The sequence below is a fragment of the Anopheles stephensi genome, chromosome 2, assembly GCF_013141755.1.
Source record: "Anopheles stephensi strain Indian chromosome 2, UCI_ANSTEP_V1.0, whole genome shotgun sequence".
NCBI lineage: Eukaryota > Metazoa > Arthropoda > Insecta > Diptera > Culicidae > Anopheles > Anopheles stephensi.
The window spans coordinates 76,729,772-76,746,436 of NC_050202.1; the positions used below are offsets into that span (position 1 = coordinate 76,729,772).

A 16,665-nucleotide genomic window follows, 5' to 3' on the forward strand; every position below is an offset into this window, starting at 1 on the left:
GAATAAAACCAATGTACTGTTTAATTTTAAACAACATCTCCATCAAACACGCGTCGTGTCGGTTGCATCGCTCCGAATAGCAATAGCAGTGTCGCTTCCAGTGGCGCCCTCTAGGGTTGATTCATGCGAAACAGTATCTTTTTTTGTTGCCCAGGTAGAAGATGAGAGATATCTCCACGTAATGATAACGGCAGTGCAGTGATAAGAAACCTTCGCAAACGAACCACTTGTTTTCCTAACACTTACTTTATTCAAGCATAACCTAAAGCGTTTCCTTTTTACATAATCTTACATTAGGGAATTAAAACAAAGTTCTTTTTGCAATCCTGTTGCCCAGATTGCTAGGGAGAAAATAAACGAAACAAAATCTGTATAGCACGTCCGTGATGGAGGACATACAAAAAGACACCGATTGGAGCACGCTTTCCACTGGCGCCCATACGCACCAGGCAAACGGGCTTATCTTGGTGGCGTTCAGAAACGTCTGGCTGGTGGTCGGGTGCAGTGAAAGCAAATAATCCAAAGGTGATAAAATCAACGAATGTTCCTAATTAGCGAACCATACCGGGAACTGGCAGAGTTGCGGTAAGGCTCGGTAACAAGGAACGGCCATGAAGAATCGTTTTGTTCGTCGGAATGTTCGTCTGTGTGAAAATCAACTCGACCCATGGATGGTGTGGACAGCGTGTGGGGAGGATGCGTGTGGGGTTGCTCTCTAGTCGCGTTGGTTTTTGTGCACCTCCGTCTTGATGGCGTACACGAACGACAGCACGTCCTGGATGACTGGTTCCTTTTGGGTGGCCAGGGCACGGTTCATGTCATCGATACGGACGCGAGTGTCAGCGTCGATCTTGTTCGAGACACCCTCACGCGATCCGACGTGCTAGAAAGTACAAAGCCACACATTCAAGTTAATGGTTTGACTCCCTTTTTTGTTGACGAATCTGTACGCCAGCTTACCTTGGCTTCGAATTCCTTGAAGGTGCGCTCCCGCTCGGCACGATACTTTTCAATCTCTTCCGTGGCCTCATCTTTGGCCTGCTTTAGACGACGTGCCTTGCCTGGAAAAAGCAAAAGAAAACCGTTTTTCATATTCAAATATGACACTTTTCCTCACTTTAATATCTCTTTTGGTCGCCGAAATCGTGCACAACACTCCCCACAACAGGTGGGTCATGTGACCCAAAGTTACGCGTTTTTCTTCCTTCTTCGCTGCACGCTCCCCGAGTTGTTTGAACTGGGCACTGGGACGGCACACAATAACTTACGTTTGCGCGCTTCGCCAACCTTGTCGGCGGCCTTCTTTTCCGCGGCCAGAAGCTGCTGGATACCCTGGGTGTTGCTGGCCATCGTGAAAAGTCCGGGGACGGGATCTCAATCTCTAGCACGAAGCGAACTGAACGTACCGACGAACTAAAGGAAAACGAGAGCGCGCAATCCAACCGTCTCGAAGTCACAAGTTGATTAGGGTTCGAGAGTTTTTTTTTTTTCATTGATCATATGACAACCCACTTTGCGCCGTAACCCACCCTCCCCCCTTTCCGTTGTTTCACCCACGGGGGTGTACGGGTAGGGTACACGTGATAGCATTCCCACCCTATCGCACGCGGGAGAACGAGAGAACCGGAGTGTGCGCATTGGGTTGGGTTTTTACGCGGGGGTTGAAGTGTTTTGGAGTTGCATTTATGTTTTGAACATGGAAAGTTATGCTGCCAGCACACGACAGCAAGGGCTAAGGTTCGGATTTCTTTATATTTGCCATAGAATACATTACAATAAATTACTCATTCTGCACTGTTTCCTAGATTAGAAAGGTTCGAAATGATTATCAGTTAATTATTTTGGTTAAAGTCTGAAAGAAGATTTCACCACTCACTTTTTGCTACCGGGATACCTAAAATGTAGGTAAAAGTTGGATTAAAATGTGGAAACTTTTGTTATAAAATATTATAATAACAATAGATAATAAATAAATAAATAATTGATGTAAAAAGTTTGAAAAAGTTACCCCTTTGGGGTATTTATTTCATTTTTTATTGTAAAGTGTTTTTAAACAGCAATACGGCCAATCCGTTCCTATTAAATAAAAAAAGTGTTTTTAAATTATTTTTCCAGATGTGGCAAAAATCTACTCTATTCTAATCTTTCTGTGGGAATTAGAATAATTATATAATCTTGCCTGCATTTGAACTACAGGATTTAATATTACAATTTTCGAGCATGCATTTAAATTTCACGAATTAAACAGTAGACAATTAAGGATTAAGATTAGGACTACTCGACTGTTATACACTTACACGAACTACTCGAATTACATGTAAATCATTATGGACAAACGAATACACAGTTGCAAACCGACCAGCGATACGAGTGCACACAGTCTCACTTCAATCCTCAAAATATATCACAACCACCCCCTTTCGTGAACATTTTCACATTTGTTGGTCCTTCGAACCGGATCGTGATATACGGAGAGGAAGTTTCATTTTGCAACCAAGAGTGGAACTCGGTATACGGAAATTGTGCAAGTCATTACGTGACAAATTCGCCATCGCATTCGGCCCCGCGTCAAGGGCAACGGTCGGTTACACTCCACCATTTCGAATTTCGCGCCAACGAGTTGTTCGTTACCGTCGTGTGATATTTCGTGTGATATTTTCGAGAAGCAATGGATAAGAAAATCAAGGCAGTGCAGTTGAAGAAAAGGATTGCTGTGGAAAGCATTAAATCCATGGAGCGGTTCCAGACGGATTTCCAACCCAACGACGCCCAACAGATTCCGGAGGTGTTAGAGAATTTGGAATCGCATCAGGCAGGGTTCTTCGCCGCTATTTCTAAACTGGAGGAACTCGACGAAAGTGATGCAACAATCGAAGCGTGCATTATGGAGAGAATCCACTTCGAGGAACGTTGCAGGAAGCTGAAATCATTTTTACGTGCAAATCAACCCAAGGAAGAAGGAGCGGTCAACGATACGACAGGTTTGGCTTCGTCGACACTCGCTTTTGGTCGACCGCACGCACCAAACCTACGCTTACCCAAAATCGAGCTTCCAACGTTCGATGGAGATCATACGAAATGGCTGTCGTTCCGCGATCGCTTCCTTGCTATGATCGACGCTTCGCCTGAGCTTCCGTCCATCGCAAAACTGCAGTACTTACTTTCATCGCTAAAAGGAGAGGCTGCACTGCCCTTCGAGCACACACCTCTAACGGAAGACAATTACGCAATCACATGGGCTGCTCTGCTTAAACGGTACGACAACTCGCGTCTACTAATCCGTGAGTATTATCGGAAAATGCACTATCTCCCCGGAGTGCATTCGGTGTGCGTGGATAAGCTTTCCCACTTGGTGGATGAATTCACGCGCTTCGTGAACGGATTAGTGAAGTTAAAGGAACCGGTAGATTCGTGGGATACACCGCTGTCGAATATGCTGCTTATGAAGTTAGATCGGGAAACGCTGTTGGCTTGGGAAAAGCATTCGGTACACTTCACGCGGGACAAATACAAGGATGTGATCGAGTTTGTTCAAGATCGGATCCAAATCTTGAAATCGACCAACACTTTCGTGATGGATCAAAGCGCTGGTGGTACCAAGGTGGCCGGCAACAGTCGGCAGCCAGTGCAACGACGGTTCATCGCGTATGCAGCTACTTCTCGCCCGGCTCCTGTTCCTTCGTCTGCCCTCATCCAACCGCCAAAGTGTCCACTGGAGTGTTCCGAAGGTCACACTTTGCGCAACTGCCCAGTGTTCACAGGTAAAGAAGTTCAGCAACGACGAGACATTGTTGCAACGAATCGACTGTGCTGGAATTGTTTGAGCAGCAATCATCAGGTGAGGGAGTGTAAATCGGAATTTTCGTGTCGCATATGTCGGGAGCGTCATCACAGCTTATTGCATCACACTCCACGCTACACTCCTCCCACAACGGTTACAATGTCTGCTCAAACGGATGACGACAATGTGTTCCTTGCAACGGCAAACATCCAAATCAAGGATGACTACGGCAACATCCACGAAGCAAGGGCTTTATTGGATTCGGGTTCCACATCGAATTTCATCGCGGAAGACCTAGCTCGAAGGCTGTTGACCAGTCGCAAAAGGGTCAACGTCGCTGTTTCGGGCATCGGCAATTCGGTACAGCTGGTCAAGGGTTCGATCGTCGCCACCGTTCACTCCAAGACACAACCCTTCTCAACGGAAATGGCGTTCCTGGTTATGGACACGCCATGTACAAACATTCCTACTTCACCAACGGACATCTCTTCATGGGAAATGCCGGATGTGGCATTGGCGGACAGCACCTTTAATCATCCGGGGCAAGTCGATATCGTCATCGGAGGCGATACGTTCTGGGAGCTGCACACCGGTCGCAAGCGCTCTATTGGCAGAGGCAAGCCGTGGCTGATTGAAACCCGTTTCGGTTGGGTTGTCAGCGGCATCTCTCATCATATATCAGCCGGTCCGCGGCTGTGTCATCTTTCTGCACACGATGCCACATTGGAGGAGATCCTGCATCGATTCTGGGAGAGCGAAACCATAGCCGAGGATCCTGTGCTATCGGTCGAGGAGAATGCTTGCGAAAAGCATTTCGCTGCAACAACTGTTCGCACTACAAGTGGAAGGTATGTCGTTCGTTTGCCTTTTAACCCCAATCCTAATGTCGTTTTAGGAGAGTCGAAACAAATAGCTGATCGTAGATTGCGTAGTATGGAACGGCGGTTGAACAGTAATCCTACAATGAAAAAGGAGTATGCCAAATTCATGAGAGAATACGAACAGTTGGGGCATATGAAACGACTTACCAGTCCTGCAGATGATTCGATAGATCACTATTACCTTCCACACCATGCCGTTGTTAAAGAGTCGAGCACAACCACGAAGGTTCGCGTCGTGTTCGATGCATCGTGCAAAACGTCGAGTGGTTACTCGTTGAACGACAAACTCATGGTGGGACCAGTCGTTCAAGAAGATCTCCTATCGATCATCCTTCGGTTCCGTTCTCGTGCCATCGCATTGTCTGCCGACGTAGAGAAGATGTATCGGCAAATTTTACACAGTCCCGATGATTGTAGATATCTGCGCATCCGGTACAGAGAAGATCCTGCTGAACCCATCTCAACCTTTGAACTACAGACGGTTACGTACGGCACAGCATCAGCTCCTTTTCTAGCTACAAGGACCTTGAAACAAGCTGCTATTGACAACAAGGAAGAGTACCCGCTGGCAGTGAACGCTGTCCTAAACGACTTCTACGTTGATGATTTGTTAACGGGTACCGATGATATCTATGAAGCGATTGAAATGCAGAAGCAGATATCAGGCATGTTAAATTCAGCTGGTTTCACACTGAAGAAATGGGCTTCAAACCGCACCGAAGCATTGCAAACCGTGCCGTCTGAAGATGTAGCAGTTCAACTAACGCATGAATGGAAGGATTCGAAGCAGGTTTCCACGTTAGGTATCATGTGGGAACCAGCTGCTGACACTCTACGTTTTCGGATCGATATACCACCTACACCATCCCGCATGACAAAAAGGCTAGTTTTGTCATACATAGCTAAAATATTCGATCCCCTCGGGTTGCTGGGTCCAACGATCATCATCGCCAAAATGTTCATGCAGCAACTGTGGGCTCTAAAGCAGAACGGAAGATCGTGGGATTGGGACAGCGAGCTACCATCGCACCTACAGCAAGAATGGTTGAACTTCCACTCTACCTTATCCTCACTGCGCAACCTGAGAATACCACGGTACATAGCTCAACGCACGGCCACAAGTCTGCAAATACACATCTTTGCTGACGCATCACAACTAGCATACGGCGCTTGTTGTTACATCCGCGCTGAAGGCTTGGAAGGAGTCACCGTACAGCTGCTAACAGCCAAGTCGAAAGTCGTCGCATTATCTAACTCACACTCTATAGCTAGGTTGGAATTATGTGCAGCGCGATTGGCCACACTCCTACACGAGAAGGTGATTAATTCACTGAAGGTTTCTGCTACTACAATCTGTTGGACCGACTCAATGACTGTACTTCACTGGTTGAACTCCGTACCAAATCGCTGGAAGCCGTTCGTAGCCAACAGGGTGGCTAAAATCCAGCAAACTTCCGGCATACAGTGCTGGAAGCATGTTCCAGGCACCGACAATCCAGCAGACGACATCTCGCGTGGCTTAACACCAGAGAAACTATTGGCATGTGAACGCTGGTGGCACGGGCCACATTGGTTAGCACGCAACGCTGAAGATTGGCCACAAAACACTTCACCACCAAACGAGGCTGAGAGCGCAGAGGAGGAGAGGTTAACTTCACCACGGGTTGCAACAACATCTACAATCTGCGAATTTCGGAACAGGTTGTTTTCCCGAATTTCGGCTTACCACACACTGCAAAGGGTTGTTGCATACGGCTTGCGCTTTATTCATAACGCGAAGCTTCACAAGGGAAATACGGCACATTCAAAACACATACCACCTCTCACTACGGACGAACTCAAGGCGGCAGAACTCAAACTGTGTTACCTATCACAACGAGACACTTTCTTCGAGGAGATACAAGCCCTACAGAAGGGCAAAGAGATTCCAAAGAACTCCAAACTGAAGTGGATCTCACCCTTCATCGACATCGACGGGATCCTGCGCATCGGTGGCCGGCTCACTAACGCACAACTAACAGAAGCAGAAAAACACCCGGTCATCTTATCTTCAAAGCACCCACTTGCCGCACTACTAGCTGTTTCGATTCACTTGCAAAAGTTGCATGCTGCACCACAATTGCTGCTATCTACTCTGCGCCAAAGATTTTGGATTATTGGTGGTCGCAATTTGTGCAAATCCGTGTACCACACTTGCCACGCGTGTTTTAAGGTAAAACCAACACTCATCAAACAAACTATCGCCGATCTGCCAACATCACGCGTCACACCAACAAGGCCATTCTCGGTATGCGGAGTGGATTACTGCGGGCCAATCTACCTAAAACCAACCATCCGCAACAGAAGTCCGATCAAAGCATACATCGCTATTTTTGTATGTTTTTCAACACGAGCGGTACACATCGAACTGGTTGGCGATTTAACCTCAACAGCATTCATAAATGCACTTCGTCGTTTGGTTGCACGCCGCGGTCAAATCAGGGAACTTCACTCCGACAATGCAACCACATTCAAGGGAGCCGCGCACGAGCTGAATCGCATCTACAAGATGCTTAAATGCGACGAACACGATCGAGCTGCAATATTTGATTGGTGCGCGACGAATCAGATGAAGTGGAAATTCATCCCACCGAGAGCGCCGCATTTTGGAGGTGTATGGGAGGCAGCGGTGAAAGCAGCTAAAAAACACATCATTAGAACCATCGGCACTACAAGCATCACGCAGGAGAACATGCTTACCTTGCTTGCCCAGGTAGAGCAATGTTTAAATTCACGGCCAATAACACCTTTATCCGATGAGCCGTGTGATTTAGAACCACTGACACCGGGCCACTTCCTTGTCGGTGGCAATATGCAAGCGGTACCAGACATCGATTACACCAATACGCCGAGCAATCACCTGAAGGAATACCAATTGGTACAAAAACATCTCCAATCGATTTGGGCCCGATGGTATCCGGAGTATCTGCAACAGTTACAAGCCCGGGCCAAATATTGTTCCGGTAAAGCAGCCGTCCTACAACAAAATCAATTGGTGATTATTAAGGAAGACAATGTTCATCCTACCTCTTGGCCCATGGGGCGCATCGTTGCAGTACATCCAGGAAAGGACGGGGTAGTTCGCGTTGTTACACTGCGCACTGCTTCAGGGAAGCATATCGTCCGCGCAGCTAATCGTCTAGCTGTTCTACCAAATCCAGACCCGCTAAGTCATCTTGAAACCACGGAAACCACATGCACTGATTAATGCGCACTTGTAAACCACGCTACATTGTTTACATTCACAAGTGTCAATCACGGATCAAGATAAACAAACACACGCCCACACGCACCCACATATACACACACACACATGATAACAGGCAGATAGGAGATAAGCATTGCGTCAGGAGTACACGATTAGTTTTGAATTCACATTTGCATGAAATTTAAAGAAGTTCCTTCTTTGGTGGCCGGGAATGTGGGAATTAGAATAATTATATAATCTTGCCTGCATTTGAACTACAGGATTTAATATTACAATTTTCGAGCATGCATTTAAATTTCACGAATTAAACAGTAGACAATTAAGGATTAAGATTAGGACTACTCGACTGTTATACACTTACACGAACTACTCGAATTACATGTAAATCATTATGGACAAACGAATACACAGTTGCAAACCGACCAGCGATACGAGTGCACACAGTCTCACTTCAATCCTCAAAATATATCACAACCACCCCCTTTCGTGAACATTTTCACACTTTCTACTATAATTATTTACTTATTTATTGTTTATAATTATTATAAATTATTATTACAACCATTTTAAACACTTTTGATTAACTTTTAACCTAAATTTAAGGTAACTCAGAAGCGAAAAGTGTGTGCCGTGATTGGGGAGTGCATCTATTCAGACTTTAGCCATCAGTTGAGTAGTTTGATACAAATCAGTAAGCCTCAATGAAAGCCTATAAAGTTCGTTAACTAAAATATTTAAGAAAGACTCGCCATTAAATAAGCTATTTTTTATATTTTCAACTCCAGTAGATTCACTGTAATCAATCATTTATCATTTAATACGTAAATTTAATGAAAAAAACAGTTTAAAGTTTATCAACAAAGTCTGATTTGAAATATTGTTTTTAGAATAATTCGGCCTATGAGTTGTATGCAATATCCACGGGGTTAAAAGCTTACGAGCAAGCTCGTGAGGGTGAAAGCTGTATAAAGCTTTGATGAGCTTTTCAAAATGTAAAAATTTGCTTTGGGAACATATTGGGTTTTCTTACCAAAATGACGAAGATTAATAATAGTAAGAACTGTTAAAAAATAATAAAACCCAAATAAGAAGAATTAAATAATCGAAACATTTAAAGAAAAACATAAAAACTGAAACAAACAAGCAAATGAAAAGGAAATGATTTCTTTCGCTCATGTTTTACACTTCCACCATCAACACAATGATTCACAATTTAGAAAAAATGTTTTTATTTAAACCGACTGTTTTGTTTGTTTGTTTGTTTTCTTCTTCTCCTCTCTAATATCCATACCGTCAACAATTCGCTTGTACGCCGTTCTGTGTACCACCTTCCCAAATCAAACGGCTTTCGTTATCGTTTTCTCTTGTGGTGATGATTTCTTTATCGGATTTTGTTTTTTTTTTTCCACCACCTCACCATTACACTCTCCTTAGTTGATCTGTACAAATTAAACTAGTTTTGCTTGTTTGCTTTTTTGTTTGTTTTTAAAAAGTTTCAAAGAAACTGGCTACTGCCTGGTTTTGTCGTACCGGTACGACGTGGTACTAGGCGGCCCATCAATGTATACCCCTCCCATGGAGTGATACTCTGAGCCGCCTCCTGCCTTGGATTCTGGTGCCATCGTTAATAGAATTTTTTAATAGAAAACAAGTTATCTGAACGGGAGACATATGGAGTGAGGGATAGATAGCAGCACCGGATGCATCCTGCACCTTGGAGCCATCCGCTGTGACGCTGGTACGTCTTAAGGCTCGAGGGCTTCGAGTCCAGCCTGTTTAGGGTGTGGCATCTGTCTCGCTCTCACTGTATTCTTTACATTACATTGTAAATTACGGTGCTGCTGCTGTGTATGTGTGTGAGTGTGTTTTCACTTACACGCTAGTATGTATAATTATGTACAACAACATCATGCCCGACGAGGTTTCCGATCGGAGGAGGAGGAGGCTCTCGCCCGGCCTCCAATGGGGGTTAGATGTATTTAAATGTAGTTTTCTTTTTTTGGGTTGTTACTGTCCAGAGAGAGTGGGTGTAGAAGGATTGCGACCAGAACACTTCAATTCCGGTACATCGCCACCCGGGAAAATTGTGATTTCGCTGCATATGTACAGTATAGATAATTGGATTAAATTCTACCCTAGTGTGAGTTTGAGTGTTTACGTTAACCTAAAACAGATGGTTTTGTTATCTTTGCGTACGATCCCACCGAGTCGTGCGCTTGTGTGTTGTTCGGTGTTTGAAGTGATACTTAGCAAAAATCGATGACATTCATGCTTGTTTCAATTGCATCTTTACGGACACGGCTTGTCGATACTTATGCTACACGTAGGAAACAAACAACTTCCCTCCTTCTTTCTCTCTACCCTTCTCCCCCACCCTTTCCTCATCGGGTTTGTTTTCCTTCTCCTTGTTTTGCCTTGTTCGATTTTGATAAGAATTATTATTGTTACGGTTCGTCTTATGTACACAATTATTCTAATCCTAACAACGTGTGGCGAAAGGTTTTGGTTTTTTGTTCGTGTTTTTTACTTTTTACTTTTAGAAGATGTTGTGAAGATGGAGTTTTGTCTTTCGTGTGTTTGTTACCTGTTTACTTTCTTTCTCTTCCTATTTTGTGGTTTAATTCTTTGCTTCTCGTTGCTGCTTCATTGCATTGGAATGTCTGTTCCACATTAAGTTTCTTTCTCTTCACTGCACTACAAAGAATGTGTAAGTGTTTGTGTCGGTGTGTGTGTGTGTGTTTATGAATATTTTAAGGTCAGTTCTTTGCTCACTCAGTAGGTTTGTCGAGCGAGTATTCTTAACGTAACCGTATGCTAATTCTTCTGCTTGCCTTGCTGTGTGTGTTCTTTCTTTTTCTAATACTTCTTGCCACTTGTCACTTTATTATTGCAGAACCTCGTGAGATAAAAAAAAGAAATGCAATAAAATTGACTAATAAAAATGTACAATTACGGCAATCATTCCAGCACAAGAAATTTCCAGTTTTTTTCGACAAAATAGATATGACAGATAGTGTTTGACGGTTGATTTTTCTTACTGCCCTTAAAATAAATTCGAATCGCCTCAATCGAAAGGTGTGTGTGGTGCATGAATAAAACGATGTGTCGCATAAATAAATCCACATTAAGGTAGATCGAAACCGAAAACACATTCTCACCAAACCCGGGAACGATGCGCGCACGCGAAAGGGGAGAAATTAAAATGAAACATAACACAGCAAGAAACGAACAAAAACCATATAAAAATACAACATTGGAAAAGAGACACATCACGTATATTGGAACGTGTGCGGTGGCAGGTTAAAAGCAAACGAACATAACAATTTAGGTTGATGAAGAAAGCACTTTCCAACGTAATGCGTAACGGCGGGTAAACGGTGCGGCACCACCGATTCGAATGCCACCGACCGGATGCTCTCGGACGCGCAATTTAAATTAATTATTAATTTTAATACCCTTCCAGGCTGCGGAAGTCGATAAAATGGAAGAAAATATTGAAGTTTCCCTCCTGGGGGGCGGGGGGGTGGAGAGGGAAATAATTGCTCCCCGACACGTTTTAGGCTAGTTTGGTTTTTGGCATAGTGATAGCTTCTCCTGCCGTTCATCAAGCAGCACGAAAATATATGTATGTGTATACGTTCGAACATGTTTTTTTTCATTTTCCAGCTCGCGAAAAAATTCGCCATTCAAGTGCATTTTTCCGGCGCACATTATTTGCACCGACGAGCAGGCCGCAAACTTTTTTCGAATATGTTGGAGTGGTTTTTTGTGTTTTGGCGTTTGTGTCTTAGCCGCCGTGCGCAAAAGGCATTATGCGGGCCACTTTCGCTCGAGTGTCATTAAAGGCTTTTGCCGCCCCTTTTTTTTTAACTCAATGATGACGGTGATGATGAAGATGGGGTACTATGGGATGGAATATTTGTAGGAAATAAAAACAAAAACTTCGTGCCGCACAAAACAAAAAACCGGGTTTTCCATTCGGTTGAATAAAAATGTTGACCCTGCTTGTTTGGCGCAGGGTATAGAAAGCTAGGTACGCCAGTATGTTTGAATGGCGGCGGCTGTGCATTTTTTTTGGGGTTTCGGTTTGTTCAAGCGCGCGAATTCTAGGTAATTACGTTGCTATGTAACTCCCAATTAATTCGTGTTTCAAAAAATTGGCCTTATCCATTTCACTCACTGGTTGCTTCGGAGCGCAGGTTCAGCGTGCCCTTTTCAGTGAGCTTCGAAGTGGTAGCGGATATGAAAAAGTCCTTTTCGTTCATTTCGTTTTGCTCTGATACTTGTGCATCTGGACGGGGTGCTTTCTCTGTATGGCGTATGGTTCCATCGTAACCGACGGGAACGACATGATAAATTACGCGAGCCCTTGCCGATAAGCAACGCAAGTGAGTGTTGCTTACACTTGCCGCTATTTAGGCGCTGCCAGCCAGAAACTGCCATGGGCAAATGGGCTCAGTGACTCAGCCCTACTGACCGCCCGTGAGTGGGCAGTTTTTGTGGTGTGCACGCTTGATTCGGGCACGCGAATAGGTGCTAGGCGTAGGAGATGGAAGGAGCACTAAATACTACGCTTTATTGTGAGCTGTTGATCTCAGTATAGGAGGGAATATCCCTGACCATGGGGAAAACAGCGAGCAAGAGCGGAATAGTTATACGTAGACTTGATGAGCTGTCAGAGTCCACAAAACCTGTAAGACAAATAAGATATCAACCTATACAGTTTTGTCTTGAATTGAATGAAATCATACTCAAATACTGCTGGAGTTTTCGTATCAGCTAATCTACTGATGCTGATTGAATAATTTAAAATGAATCATGTTCTGCGTCACCTTTAAGCACCTGCCATCAAGCAGTGGTACAAATTTTAACCAAGGACACTATCAAATCGATTGCTCGCCCAAGCATGAGTCCTCGTTGAGTGTTCCAACATTTCCAACCCCCCCCTCCCCTCCCCCATTACATCATGCAACAAAGGAAAGGCGAGGACAAGCTAACACTGGTAAAGTCGTGTCCAACCGGCAGTGCAGCAAGGGTGGAAATCTACATAAATTTTCCATTAAGCAGAAACATGATAATCTTACAATTCTGCCATCATGAGTGGCATCACGCAACACGCACACTGGGCTGGGTCTTTAATTTCATCGAAACACTAACAGCGCCAGATGGCAGACCGTCTGAGAAGACCGGATGGTAGACAACGCAGTGATTATTATTATCGTTATTATTGGCGGAAATTATCGCGATGTAGCGATGCGCCTACACTTCCTTTCCCCCGTTAAACATGCTTCGTTCAGACATGAGACCAATTTTAATGCACTGTCAAAATAGTCCCGCGTGGCTTGCAAAGTTTGACGAGATCACCCAGGTTTGTGGTAAGCGAGCTTAAAGAAACCATACCCAAGATGTTGCGGTTCTTTAAAATTGACTTTAAATGAAACACTCTCGGGCAAGGTGCATTCGAGTGTGCGTGTGTGTGTCTCTGTGGTGCATTGTGGTTGCACTGAGTTTGATTTGATGAATCGCTGTCAATTAATTATGCGGCAACCGCATCTGCCCGACATACCGGAAATAATAGTGATCGAACGCACCGATCGCAACCCGAACGATTGTGTGGTTTGGAAGACGTTAACCGTCGCTGTCCGACCGTCGAGGGGTCCGAGGAAAAGTAGCTTAAATAATTTAATTAAAGTGATTTGTTGTTTACTGTTTGTCACGAGCAGTTGGGGTTCAAATCTGGTGCTGAAATGATGGCGTAATTTCTGTTGGGAGGAAATTGAAGCAAAATGAATCCAGTAACTGAATTGATCTAACTAACGTGGCATTGCATGGAACGTTAAGGCTTTAATCTATTAAACGAATGTCTAGTGAAAGCCTAAATGAATGCAATCCGCACCACACAACTTTCCCGTTGAGGATTATCGTGCCTCGCAAACCTGATTTTTGCTTGATTGATTGTTTGGGCTTAGCTAATTTAAACTCCTAAATTGTAACCATAAACTGAGGTTTTTACTAAAATTTTGCTTCGTTTGGACAAGTGTTTAGAGTGTAATTTGAGCAGTTGTGCGAATATCCTTGGTAGGATTCCACTTCCATTAGTCATTCTGTTAATTGCCTTTTTCTTCTTCCCTGTCTTCTCTCTCGCTCTCTCTCTCTCTCTCTCTATCATTTTCCTATCTCCCCCTCCGATTTTGTGCTACCACTTCCCGGCGGCGCATTAGACGCAGCTTTCCTGCTGGGAAAAGGCGAGCGGTGTCCGCACGGTTACGATCTCCCTTAGGTATTGCTTGCTACCGCTGCCACCGTTGGCCGTCGGTATCGAGGGTGACTGAGGCAGGGTGTGGGGTAGCTGCAGTGGCGAGTGCGCCAGGACGGCACCTTGATGCTGCGCGAGCGGCTGCGATAGCTGCAGCAGCGAGGCAGTCGTCGGTGTGTGGGGCGTGTGAGGCGCATGGTGCTGATGGGAGGACGCCGGTTGCGTTGCGTCCTGCTGCAGCTGCAGCGTTAGTGGATGGTGGTGGTGTTGCTGCGACACCGGCGATATTAGCGGGAAGGAGTTACCGGTCGCGGCAGCACCGACGGACGTGGGTATCGTCGAGGGGGGATGCGGTGGTGGCCCCACCGTCTTGAAGCTGCCACCGTGATCTATCTGGGCGTAGATCGTCGGCTCGTCGAAGTAGTTGTAGGCCGGCGGCGGTGGCAGCTTGTTCAGATGGTTGTTGAGATGGGTTTTGCCACTAGTGTCGTCGTGCGGTATTGCCAGGGCCAGCTCCGCGTAATGCACTTCATTAGCTGACTGTGTGTGTGTTCCCCGGTGGAGCAGATTGGTTGGAAACATAGAAGAACGTTAAGCTGTTAATATTTGTCCGTTAAACGCTCTTTTAAAACAATCGAGATACGTGAGAAAATGTGACATGAAAACTTTGATGGTGAAATGAACTGCATGTAAGCGATGAAAAAGCTTCCAGAGAGCTTGGCAAGAAAAGCTATGTACACAGGTTCTACGGTAGTGAATGAGTATGGAGTTGATATTGGTTTACACAACATGAAATGGGTGATGATTGTGATTGTTTGTGGTGTAGTACTGACAAAGCTCATATTTTTAATGGAGAAAAAGGGTTTTTATACAATTAATTTGCAAAACAAAATACATTCATAATATAAATTAAAACACTTATAAATCTTTTTTTAATATTTTTCGTCAAACAGCACGGTTGTGCGCCTGGCAGTATGCAATGTAGTGTTTTTATTACCCTATCTTTGCTCATTTAACATAAATTGCATATTGGCAGTCATATACAAATCTAAAGAGTATGAAAAAGCAAGAAGATGGTTTCGCTGGGTTAATGGTAAACTGTTCAGGAAAAGGAAACTTGTGCAAAACCGCACATTCATGTAATTTGATGCTTTGATGTAAATTGTTTGAAAGTGAAATTCTTGTTGCGATCTCTCTGGTCTTATCTGGTCGATACAGAAAAAAAAAACACACACACACAGGCTAATCGAGTGAAATTAGGTCACAAAACAAAGAGATAAACGACGTCGTCGTCGAGATGGCCTGCCACCATAAGCACACGGTGGTTTAATTCCCATGAAACCGGTACCAGCAAGTCATTTATAAGGACTTTTGATTGGATTGATGACTCGCCATTTGTGGGACATTTATTTTCACCAGCGCTACCGCCAGCTACCTGGTAAGGGTTGCAGGCAGACTTAAGAGGAGATGGTCGGTTTAAACTGTTCGGTACGTTTCAAACGCTGTACCGGGAAGTTGAGTGTGTCATGCGCTCTGATAGAAACACCGTGAATCGTGTCTTTTCGAGGCCGGGAGCTAGGTAGGAAAGTTTGCCGGCCAGCTGCCAAACAGAGGTGTGGGACAAAGATAAAAGTGAGCTCGTACAATATTCGGTTGTTTTTTTTTTGCTTTGGGCAGAACTTTCAGCGTCATTCAATCGAACGTGCTCAGTTGCCGGACGTTTGCTGGTAGCGGTTTACAAAATGTCACAAACGCAACAAACTTTGCGTTCACCGGGAGTGGGAGAAACGGTCGAAAATCATCCAACGCCCGGCGTTTGCCGATAAGGATGGAATGAAAGATTGTCATGGAGCTGGAAAGGCATGCAGGTCTTCAAATGACCCCTCAAGCAGGAATGCCCGCGTTCCGACCCCATTGCCATCTCGAAAGTTCATCGCCGAAGTGCATTATCGCAACCGAAACTTTCCGTCCGGTTTTTGGCCCATTGCAGACATCGGAATGCGATGCTCGGAATGGAAAACGTCCATATGTACCGCGGACGTTTGATTTTCCGCATTCTGCCGCACGGTGTCCGCTTTGTTTTCGCCATGCATTAGCCCGAGCGGACGGGTGCGTTCGTGCGTGTGATCTACCGCGGGCCCCAGCGGGTTCGGAGTCGGACTTTCGTCCTCGAAGCGGACGCTGACGGCGTTGCGCGACAGCTGCATACGAAATGGTGTCGTTTACAGTCATCACATACCGTGGTACCATGTGTGTGTGTGTGTGTGTGCTTGTTGAAACCTTTCGGTGAGTTGCGTCATGAAAGTCCGAAAGTCGGCTCCGAATGTGGAGTTGCTTTTATCGGCCAAACCGTCTGAAGGACTCGTTTTGGTGCGGTGGGTGTATGATGCAGATGTGCATCATGATTTGTGATCCATCGCGAGTCGGGGGACTTTGTGGCACGATCCGCTGCAAGCAAGATGGCGCCAGTGCAACGATAGCGCCCAAATGTAGACTTTCA

The 16,665-nt window shown here is 45.0% G+C and overlaps 2 protein-coding genes across 3 annotated transcripts in view; both read right to left on the bottom strand.

Annotated features, from left to right (window-relative positions):
* Positions 1-227: 227 nt before the first annotated feature.
* LOC118503687 (V-type proton ATPase subunit G) lies at positions 228-1,518 on the bottom strand. Its single transcript, XM_036037228.1, has 3 exons — positions 1,269-1,518; positions 961-1,061; positions 228-883 (listed from the first exon to the last, which is right to left on the bottom strand). Exons 1-3 carry the CDS (start codon positions 1,348-1,350, stop codon positions 716-718), a joined length of 351 nt encoding a protein of 116 aa, XP_035893121.1. The 5' UTR covers positions 1,351-1,518; the 3' UTR covers positions 228-715.
* A 7,596-nt stretch (positions 1,519-9,114) lies between these two features.
* LOC118503688 (hemicentin-1) overlaps positions 9,115-16,665 on the bottom strand; it is a 182,481-nt gene continuing 174,930 nt past the window's right edge. For both annotated transcript variants that reach the window (XM_036037231.1, XM_036037230.1), the window contains one exon: positions 9,115-14,705. In XM_036037231.1, coding sequence (XP_035893124.1) covers positions 14,127-14,705 — 579 coding nt within the window. In that variant the 3' untranslated portion in view covers positions 9,115-14,126. The remainder of the gene's footprint in view (positions 14,706-16,665) is intronic.

What these genes read in the sequence shown, in the direction of transcription:
- LOC118503687 (XM_036037228.1), bottom strand. Translation starts at nt 1,350, where the DNA reads ATGGCCAGCAACACCCAGGGTATCCAGCAGCTTCTGGCCGCGGAAAAG. An exon ending in GGTTGGCGAAGCGCGCAAAC is followed by an intron (nt 1,062 to 1,268) that starts GTAAGTTATTGT and finishes TGCTTTTTCCAG; the next exon opens with GCAAGGCACGTCGTCTAAAG. An exon ending in TCAAGGAATTCGAAGCCAAG is followed by an intron (nt 884 to 960) that starts GTAAGCTGGCGT and finishes TGTACTTTCTAG; the next exon opens with CACGTCGGATCGCGTGAGGG.